This window comes from Hipposideros armiger, unplaced genomic scaffold, assembly GCF_001890085.2.
Source record: "Hipposideros armiger isolate ML-2016 unplaced genomic scaffold, ASM189008v1 scaffold_437, whole genome shotgun sequence".
NCBI lineage: Eukaryota > Metazoa > Chordata > Mammalia > Chiroptera > Hipposideridae > Hipposideros > Hipposideros armiger.
This window is the reverse complement of record NW_017731787.1, coordinates 1782202-1792994: the sequence shown is the minus strand read 5'-3', so window position 1 is coordinate 1792994 and position 10793 is coordinate 1782202. Positions and strand designations below refer to the sequence as shown.

At 39.7% G+C, this 10793-nt stretch overlaps 1 protein-coding gene across 1 annotated transcript; it reads left to right on the top strand.

Annotated features, from left to right (window-relative positions):
- The first annotated feature begins 1452 nt into the window (after positions 1-1452).
- On the top strand, positions 1453-8093 carry PTS (6-pyruvoyltetrahydropterin synthase). The gene is made up of 6 exons (XM_019665279.1): positions 1453-1899; positions 3498-3577; positions 4796-4818; positions 5175-5231; positions 7525-7595; positions 7783-8093. Exons 1-6 carry the CDS (start codon positions 1817-1819, stop codon positions 7904-7906), a joined length of 438 nt encoding a protein of 145 aa, XP_019520824.1. The 5' UTR covers positions 1453-1816; the 3' UTR covers positions 7907-8093.
- Positions 8094-10793: the final 2700 nt, after the last annotated feature.

Sequence of the window (10793 nt, the reverse complement as noted above, 5' to 3'; positions counted from 1 at the left end):
GCTTGCAGCAGCACAGTGGAGAATATCTTTCTAGCAACCTTCCCACACTGCTCACCCGGGCCTGAGAGTCTGTCAGCTTGTCAGCAGCCAGGCTTAACCCTTACTGCAGACCTCCAGCTCAGCACAAAAAAGGCCAATTCTGACTTCTGTAGACTATATTTTAATTAACCAAACAGCATTGAGATATTAATGATAATTAGCCCATTTAGATTAAGCTGGTCATTTCCAAATTCAATTCTTTTAAAACTCTAAGACAGAGTGCCCCAGACATCCAGCAGCTCCTGGCACTAGTGACCTTCTCTTTATGATTACATCTATAAAGACCCTATTTCTAAATAAAGTTATATTCTAAGGTACTGAGGGTTAGGACTTCAACACATTAATTTTGCGGGGACACAATTCAACTCAACTGGATCAGTGAGGGTGAATTTGTTGAATATATTTTTATAGAATTAGCTTTAATAAAAAATTTTAGAACAAGAGCTCTTCAAGTTCAACAACATATTTTGCTAAAGCAAATAAGTAAAATAATTTCTCAGAAATTTCTACTTTTTACTTTTTATTTTATTTTGATTCTTTAAACTGTTTTTGGAATAAAGTAAAGTGTTTGTGTAATCACTATCTCTGATGTAGTCAATTTCTGGGAAATATTGTTTATAGGTGATCTTGGTTGAGTAATTCACTAACCTGGGCCTATTGGTTAAGTGAGAAGACTGAACTAAATAGTCTCTATCTCAAAAATCTCTGAAGTGTGTAATTCTTTCAAGTTCTTTACAGCACAAAATATAGCACAAAGGGGAGGTGAGAAAAATATTTGAAAAATGAGTGAAGAATGTTTGCTACATATATAACGTTTATAATTTAATACAGAACAAACAGAACATACAGCTGGAGACCAGAGACATTTGAGAGAAATTACCATTGGGGCTTATATTTCTGCCATTCCCACGATTTCATCTGTCCTTCTCAGTGCCTGGAACAGTGCCAACCTCATAGTAGATATTCAACAAATATTTAATGAAAGCATGATTGGAGGCAAGAGGTGACATGGTACTGGGAACTGAGTAGTTTAGACGTTCCTTATGAGTGAGGAAACAAGATTTTTTAACTCTGGAAGTGTCTACACTGGACATGAAATTGCTTGTGTGTGTGTGTGTGTGTGTGTGTGTGTGTGTGTGTGTGTGTTCTTAGATGCATATATTCACAGTCCCAACCCAGAGTGATAAATGGGTTCATGCATGCATGTGGATAAGGACAGCTTCAGAATTATCCTTAGTTAAGAATCTTTACAGACTGTCCAAAGGTAGTATCATCTCTGAAAAGCCACGTGGTCCTACACGCGCTTTCAAATTCCTGCTCCCTTTCTGAAATAAGTAGACGGGCCCTGGGACTTATCTCAGGGTAACAAGTGACTGGAGGTTTCTATTGTAACCCAGGGCTTTCAAGAAGTGAGCGGAGGGGCGGCTCAAATAAGTATCTCCAGGACCCAAAGTATGCCCAGACTAACCCTAATCGCGTGACGCGGCCTCAGGCTGAGCAAACATAAAATGGACAGTGAAACCCCATCCACCTCATCTGACCGCTGCTAGGTATGCCTAGCGATCTGAACGCGTGCTATCCCGAGATCGATAGTAAGGGACGCCAGTTATTGCCTCCAGGCCGGCAGAGGGAGCCCAGCCGCTGGGTGAAGCGCAGAGCGCGTCCAGCGGGCACAGCTTGCACTGCGCAGCCGCGGACGGAGGCTTCGCCAACACCAGACTCCGCCGCGGGCCGAGGAAGGAGGTGCTGACCCTGCGCGGCGCGGTACCGCTAGGCGATGAGCGCTTCGGCCTCGGGCTGTCGCCGCCGGGCGCGAGTGTCCCGCCTCGTCTCCTTCAGCGCGACCCACCGGCTCCACAGGTGGGTTGCGCCCGCAGTGCCCATGGTGTGGAGCGAGGCCTTTGAGCCTTGGGGCGGGGCCTGGGTGAGGGAGGGCCAGGTGTGCGCACCCAGGAGTGGGTGGGGCGCGCCCGTTCCTTTACGTGGCCGCTGAGCTTCTTGGACCACGTAACAGTGACATCTGGAGTTGACTAGGCTCCAGAGGAGTGCGAAGCGTGGTGGGTAACGGAGCCGACTCCGGAGAGAGACGGTCCTGGGTGCGGAACCGAGGGGCTGCACTCGCTGGCTCTGTGACCTGAAGCCACCTGTTTGTCCCGCCGATTCCCCTAGTTGGGCTCAAAGGGTTGCTGTAACGTTCATAGGAGTTAAACTTGCCCAGATCACACAGTGCCAGGCACACCGTAAATCCTCAATAAATGTTACTTACTATTATATGCCAGGAGTATTAGCTACCGTAAACTAATAAAATTACAGCCTAGCAAGTTTTATCCCCTTTTTACCCAAGACAGAATGAACCCAGATGTTCACTTTCCTAAGGCAGCTCTGAGAACAAGCAGCACAGTTGGAATTTGAACCCAGGGCACCCAGATTGCTTGATGGCACTGAAGAATTACCATTGAGCAGAGATTTGCTACTCATTAGCAAGCTCCGCTCTCTGAACATCCGTTTCCTCGTCTATAAAACGAGGATAATAATTTCTACCTAACAAGATCCACCCACTCATTCACTGCACAGTTATTTCATGCGTGCTTGTTAGGTGGTGGTAGGTAATAGGGATGCAGCAGTGATCAAACACACCTGTCTCTGCCTTCTGTCCGGAGTGTACAATCTGGCCAATATTGTGGAAGGTACAGTGAGATAATTTTGTGCAAAAGCTTTGTGAACTGTAGCACTCTAAACGTAAGAAGACGATGAGCAGGAGAAGGTGGGGGAAATAATAAAGAGGGTCTCAAAAAGAAAGGGGTTGTATAATACAAAGCTCGAACATATGAGGGGGGTAAGGACTCATTAAAGATGCCAAGATTGGCCAGGTAGAGGTATAAAACTACATTAAGAAAAGTGTTCTCTTCCTGAAACAGCAGCTGAGTATAGTAATTTAAGTTTCACCTGATTTGAATGCCCCTCGGTGGATTGGTGAAGTCATCAGTAGGCAGTATTTGAGGCATAATAAATCAGGATTGTTAAAGAAGAGACTGCTAGGTCATGTGATTATTCCTCAGGAGAAATGAGATTTCAGGCTACTTGAGGACAGGCAGCTTTTGTTTATATTGTATGCCCTTGCTTCATTTAGCCCATGCCTGGTATGCAGTAGGTACTCAGTAAATGTTTGAATTGAAAAATGGAAGGGCCTTGAGCAGATCAGTTTTTGGAACTTGATGTGGAACAAGAGTATTGAATTTGTTTATGCTAATTTGTATGATACGGTAGTCAAATTAGGGGGCATACACTGGTAGCCGACATAAAGCTGAATAGTGAAATCAAATTGATTTATGATTCTCCATTTGGTGAGCTAAAATAATAAACTGAAGCTTTTCAAAGGCTAGAACAAATAAATGTAGGGAACAGAAAAGGTGTCTGAACTTCTGTCCTGTTGACTTTTGGTGTTTTTTTTTTGTCAGCCAATCTCTGAGTAATGAAGAAAACTTGAAACTGTTTGGGAAATGCAACAATCTCAATGGCCATGGGCACAATTATAAAGGTGAGAGAAAAACTGATGAAATTTTAGCCCTTTGAATAAGAGCGAGTGTTTTAGCAAATATAGTCTGAATGAGTAAGAAGAAACCTTATGGATAGAGCAGTAATGCTTTGAGCCTGGAATGAAACATTAAATGGAAGTTTAAAATGAAAAGAGCTGTTGGCTTGGTTGGATATATCTTAACTTTTATCTTGTAATTGTCTGCTCTGTAACAGTCCAAAACAATGAATGGTTTAAATAATTTTTTTCCTTGGCCTTAGTATACATAATGTGATACTGGCACCATGTTTCATTCTAATTAGGTATCTCTTAGGCTAATGTTTAAAATACATGATATTCTTTGAGTAAATAATGACTGACAAAAGGGGATTATTGGCTAGAAATACACTGTATGGCAGGAAAATTGGTTGGGTCTAAAACTTCGTCAGCAGTGTTCTAAGAAAGTAATTAATTTATGCAAGAATAAGACATGTGATTCTTTGAACTATATAGCTGATGTCTCAAAAACAGCTACGTAAGCTGTCAAGTATCGCAGCATATGATACGATGAAGAAAAGACCAGAAAAAAGTGTCAGGAGATCAGGATTTGTAGTTTAGTTACTGCCTCTTACTTGGTCTATGATAGCCCTCATTCTTAGTTTGCTCACTTACCACATAATACCTAATGGTGTTTGCATGGAGCTGGAAAAAAGAAGGTATTAATTTGTAAAGCATTCTGATTATCAAGATTTTTCAAATGCTTCATACCAGCCCTTGTTAATTTGCAAAGCATTGTTACTGTAAACTGTATACATTTGTGTGAGTAAAGGGATAAGAGTTTTAGGCCCAGTAATAGTTTTGCTGGCTTAGAAAGGTACCACCCCAAATTGGACCAGGTCATTGTGTAGCTGGACTTCTTCCTGTACATTTTCTACTTTTACAGGCAGTGATCGAACAGCATCTCGATCCTACCTAATACGTCAACCTCATAAGCAGGATTCACACCCTTGGCCAAGCTTCTTTGTTTAGGCAGAGCTCCTGCTAAGCCTCTCTGTCTTGGTTGACTCTCGCTTTGCTTGATCAAAAGATCTCAACTAAGAGGACAGATATTTGGGGGAAAATATAAGCATAGCTTTGTGGGGCAGAGATCTAATACTTAACGTATGTTGCTAACTTGTGCTTGGATGTTAATCTGTTGAAAGTCATGCTGGTTTTTTTGGTATTTTGTTTTCTTTCCCATAGTTGCAGTGACAGTACATGGAGAGGTACGTGCTGAATATATCCATGTGGTTTGTACAGATGGCCGGGCCTTCTTTCCGCCAGCGTGATAGATTCTGTGTTGAAAAATTCTGTTCAAATCAGTGTTGCTTCATGGCTGTGCTTTGTGTATGGTGAGCTGCTGCCTCTCCAGGCCTTTCCTCTCCTCTCCCAGACAGAAGAGCAGTACAATGAAAAGGCGGCCTGGAGCACTTGGTGTTTCCGTTCTGGGATTGATGATTGTGTTGGGGTCGAAGGCACACATGGGCACAATTTCTGCACATTGTACAGCCTTTAATAGTTTACCCGAGGTTTAAATATGAAAAGCGTATTATAGTAATATTCACCTTTGTTTATTCTTTAGATCGATCCTGTTACAGGAATGATTATGAATTTGACTGACCTCAAAGAATATATGGAGGTAATGGCATGTTTGGTGCTTATTTTGTGCTGTCCTCTAAGTATAATATTTGATGGCCCCCTTTTCACTTCCCCATCCAAGTATCTCCAGAAGTTCTGTGACTGTGTAAGTGGAATTGGGTGTGGGAGTAGGAGCGTAGATGGAGGCACTACTTTTATGCTCTTCTGATGGTGTTTAGGGGACTTAGTGGAAATTAGTTACAGTTGTATTACAATGATGGGAATGAATGTAGCATGTTCGTCTTGTATTCCTTGCTGGCACATCCTGATTTCCTACATTTAACAAATTCTACCATTCTTTCAAGATACAGCTTTCTCATTGACGCTTTCTTTTCCTTCTCTGAATTTTCCTTATGCCTTTGATCATAGATTTTAACAGTACCCTGTTTTATTCACTGTAGCTTTATTATAAACTCATTAGGGCAGTTCATCTTAAGGATAACACAAAAGGATGTGTTCAGTAAAGGACTTAGCTGATTGTATCATTTTAGAATTCTTGCATTGTAAGAGACTTTAGAGCAGCGGTTCTCAACCTGTGGGTCGCGACCCCTTTGGGGGTCAAACGACCCTTTCACAGGGGTCGCCTAAGACCATCGGCAAACAAAAAGATATTTACATTACGATTCATAACAGTAGCAAAATTATAGTTATAGAGTAGCAACGAAAATAATTTTATGGTTGGGGGTCACCACAACATGAGGAACTGTATTAAGGGGTCGCGGCATTAGGAAGGTTGAGAACCGCTGCTTTAGAGACTACCTGAGCCACCTTCTTCATGCCATAGATTAAATTTGAAAGATGCCGAACAGTTAACTGACTTGCCCTAGGTCATATGGTTAGTTCTTTACAAAATTGGGAGTAGATTTCCTTCTATCCAGCATAGTTTTTATTCTATCATTTCACCTGTTTAATTCTTTGCTTCAGCTCTGCTCCTTAGTTTTGTTCTAAAATTTGACATTTGTTTCATGCAAATGCTGTCATTAATAATCATTACTTCTTTCACATTACTTACAATCCATGTATTGAACAGGCTTGCCTACTGTACATCAGTGTTTGAGCTAAGTAGTAGGAATGCAAACATGAATGAGGTAACAGCCCTTACCCACAGAGTGCTCACATTACTTTTTCTGGGAGGTAAAGAATAATAAGTGCTCAATAAGTTGGCTGAATGAATAAGAGAATGAGTGAGTGAACAAACAGCACTGTGCTCAAAGTACTTTTTAGGAAAGCTGATAAGGCAGAGTTCTTGCATTTACTGGGGACATAAACTAGATAAACACAGAGCATTGTATAAGACAACACTGTGGGAGCTATGAGATGTCGCAAGCAAGCGATATGATTAACTACACCTTTGTTTACCACTTTGAAGGACATACACCCTCGTTAGTAAAATGGCTCATTATGGCGTACAGAGTAGTTAGAAAGAACCCTGTTGAAGAGGCTTCAATGGAAAAGTTGGAACCAGAACTGGAATTGAAGATAAAACAAAGATACTTATTAATATTTTCTTGATACCCATATGGATATCATCTGATTTGTTTTAAAGCTGTTTGGTTTAGGACTTATTCTTTTTATGTGATTCTGGTTTTGCTCAAAAAATGATTACTGTTATTGTTATTAATGTACCTGTCTTAGAACCATGCCATATGGAAAATTAGATTGTTTCACCAATTCTTAGATTTTATACAATATAGCTAAAAGCAAAAACTTAGAAAAAATAAGGCAATTATAATTCTTGCCATTGACAAAGGAAAACATGTTAATATAATAAGCATTAAGAATCAATAGTCTTTATGTATATTTTTTCTTCTAAGAGCCCAAGATAATTCTTAAAGTACTCGTTATAGCTGAAATTTAGAATTACTAACATTATTTCAGTCTTCGTCTGCTTTATAAAATGTAGTACTCACTGGATCTTTGTCTTAATGACATTGTGGCATTGTCCTAATGGTGAGACTGTCATGGAGAAGTATTTTTGGTAACTTTTTGGCTAGAATGCAAAAAGTGTTAAACCTAATTCTGAATCACAATGGCTTGTTATGAGAAATCTCCAGTGAATTACCTACCTTTGGATTTCTTAACCTCTTTGCATCAGTAAGAGGAGAACCAGTCGTTATGGAGAGCTTACTTTATTTCACAAGTTTAAACTTTCTGAGGTTGCTTTGTAAGACACAGATAAAGTAGTTACAAGTATTGAGTTAGTGGCTGAATGATAAGTTTTAGAGGCAAAGGTGGAACATTTTGCAATTTGAGCCATAAATGGAATTGATGGTTTTCCTTTGTTTTGTCTGTAGGAGGCAATTATGAAGCCCCTTGACCATAAGAATTTGGATCTAGATGTGCCATACTTTGCAGATATTGTAAGGTAGGTGTGACTATCTTATATAGATAGGAAGAAAGAAGAATTGACTGTAACGTTTTATCTGATTGCTGTGTGATCTCTAAAGTTTTAGTTTAATGATAGCTTTTAAAATTAGAATTTCCTGTTCTCTGTAAATAATAGTAAACATAAAATTTTATTTATTTGTTTTTCATCTTCTTTTCTTCTACAGCACAACAGAAAATGTAGCTGTATATATCTGGGAAAACCTCCAGAAATTTCTTCCTGTGGGATTTCTTTATAAAGTAAAAGTCTATGAAACTGACAATAATATTGTGGTCTATAAAGGAGAGTAGCCCCTAAGGGTTAATACTATAGAAAGATTTAATTTCCGTGGTTGAAAACGATCTTTATCCCTTTGGACTATTAAGAAGTCATCACATAATTATTATTGCACCTCCACACTGTGTTCCGGAGTGCCTGATTTATTGAAATCATTGTGAATAAAACTTGTTTTAAATTCAAATCTGTTTTAAAACCAAACTCGTAATGTATCCTGAATATTATTTAGAGCGTCTTTTTATATATATTAAAAATCACTTCATTTCAACAAAATGTTTCGGTGTAGTAAAACCGTAGATCCACTGAGTCCGGGGCTCGTCCTGCCTGCACCGCTCAGCCAATAGACCGACACAGGAGTTGGAGCTTATAGAATAAGCGTTTATTATCAGAGCACCGGTGGTCTGAGAAGACAGCGGGTTAACACCTCCAAAAACTGCCTTACATTCTGTCTGGCTTAGGGTATTTAAGGGAAAATCTGGGCGTTCCTCCAGAAGCTACAGTGATGGTTCCGGGGGTCTGCATGGAGCCTTCCCTGTGGCCACGGGATTCTCTGGTGGAGTCAGCAACCCAGGAACAATGATGGGAGTAGCCTGATAGAACACTGAGATTGTGATCAATAAGCCTAAGGGTATTAATCATAAGTTTCAGAGTAATTTTCTAAAACAGGGAACTGGGTCGGACAGGGGACATTCTGAGCTCAAGCTCAAGCTGCAGGGGGATTGTTAAACTACAGGTAGGTCAAGTAAAGGTGAGGCCGGGGACTCAGCGAGGCCTCAACTGTGGGGGTCTCAACTGGGCCTTGTTTCAGTAGAACTATTTGAAAGCAAAAGTAATAAATTTTTGTTTTTCCATGATCTAATTTTTAGTATTCACTTTTTTCTGGTATAATACAAGTTGCAGAGATGTTCATAAGACTTACAGTAGGTGAGTCTTTTAAAAAATTAAAATACAGGTGATCACAAAGTCTGGAAACACACTACATATATTTTTTGATAGACTGAGCTCCTTTGATTACTTCTAGGCTATGCTATAGGCACACGTTTATTCATTGAAAATTAGAAACAAATCATCTGAGGCAATGCATTGTAGATGGATGTGCAAGGACTGATGGAAATGCTGCTTTAGTGTATGTTGTTCCTTACAATTTTGCACAGTTTATTATTGAACTATGAATTGCTAGTGAGGAACAGCACATTGAACATCTCATAGAACATCGGTCAACTACATATTATGCATTATTTGTTTATGTTTCTAGACCTTATGGCTACCTGAACAATTTTAACTCGGAAGACTGACGAATAGTCACATATATTAAATCTTGTTAAAATAACATGAAAGGGATATATCATTCTGTAAAGCATCTCTTATATACAATTTTTTCTAATTTCATTTTGTTCTGACCTTTAAACTTACCTACTTAAGTTGAACTATATTCTTGGTGTTTATCTCTGGTATCTTTTCCTCATGACTAAATCCATAAGAATGTATTTGCTTACTTTGCACAAAGAACTGTTCCCTCTTGTGTTCTTGTTTGTATTCTAAACTTCTTAAATATGGGGTTTTATTTTTCTCCATGGGAACTAGTACACAATGGATTCTCAGAATGTTGCCACCTGAGAATATTGGGTTGTCGGAAAAGTCATGACGTATTTTTTCCATGTTTTTTGTTGCAAAAATGAGTCATGACTTTTCCGACAACCCAATAGTAAAAGGACATATACAATGATTATACTAGAAAAATACTCAAAGGAGTACACTTTTATTTTGGAGAGTTAGTAACTGCAGGAATTTTATGACAAATTTTGTAATACAAGTATAATACAATACTTAATTAAATTTGAATCTGTTTTGGTTATCCAACACATTTATGTTACTTATTCATGTATATTTTGTATTGATTACTTGGAAGGCAGGGTAGCTATAATTTATTGTGGCATTTTATGTTTTAAATCCGACAAATACCATGCAAGGTGGGTATTCCATTTTGCAGATGAGAAAATTAAAATGGAGTGAGTTTAAACTACTTGCCTAAGACCACTCAGCCAATAAAATGCAAACTAAGTGTTTCACACTCAGGGTCTGTTGGACTCCCAAACACAGACTCTAAGAAAAGGATAATGTATATATATTTCAAGATTTTCTTTTTTTAATTTTTTTTTTTAATTGGGTAACTATTTTTTCCAGGACCCAGCGGCTCCAAGTCAAGCCGTTGTCCTTCAATCTAGTTGTGGAGGGTGCAGCTCAGCTCTGAGTCCAGTTGCGGGGTGGGTGGTGTGGGGGTGTGTGCAGCCCACTGTACCATGCAGGAATCAAACTGGCAACCTTGTTAAGAGCACGTGCTCTAACCAGCTGAGCCATCTGGCTGCCCACCGGCAGCTCAGCTCAAGTTGTCTTCAATCTTTTGGGTCATCAGGAAAGTCATGTTGCATTTTTTTATTGAAAAACATAGAAAAGTATGTCATGACTTTCCTGACGACCCAATAGTTGCAGAGGGCGCAGCTCACTGGCCCATCTGGGAATCAAACCGGCAACCTTGTTCAGAGCATGTGCTCTAACCAACGGAGCCACCCGGCTGCCCCAAGATTTTTTTTTAACCCCAAATTTCACAGATCTGATATCATATTAGAAAAATGTTTTTCATAGTAACATGGACACTCCAAGTGTTTGTTCATGAGTTGCTTCAAAATAACATTTTCTTTTCTAGTTGTTCTCCATAGGAAAGTGAGAATTCTTCTTCCCTCCCTTTCTCTCTCTCTCTCTCTCTCTCTCTCTCTGTCTCTCTCTCTCTCTCTCTCTCTCTCTGTCTCTCTCTCACTCTCTCACTCTCCCCTCTCTTCTATCTCCCTGGTTTTCCTTCTCCCTCTCTCTCCCTCTCTTTCACGTGAGTAGATAAGTGAAGGA

What these genes read in the sequence shown, in the direction of transcription:
- PTS (XM_019665279.1), top strand. Translation starts at nt 1,817, where the DNA reads ATGAGCGCTTCGGCCTCGGGCTGTCGCCGCCGGGCGCGAGTGTCCCGC. An exon ending in CAGTGACAGTACATGGAGAG is followed by an intron (nt 4,819 to 5,174) that starts GTACGTGCTGAA and finishes TTTATTCTTTAG; the next exon opens with ATCGATCCTGTTACAGGAAT. An exon ending in TACTTTGCAGATATTGTAAG is followed by an intron (nt 7,596 to 7,782) that starts GTAGGTGTGACT and finishes TTTCTTCTACAG; the next exon opens with CACAACAGAAAATGTAGCTG.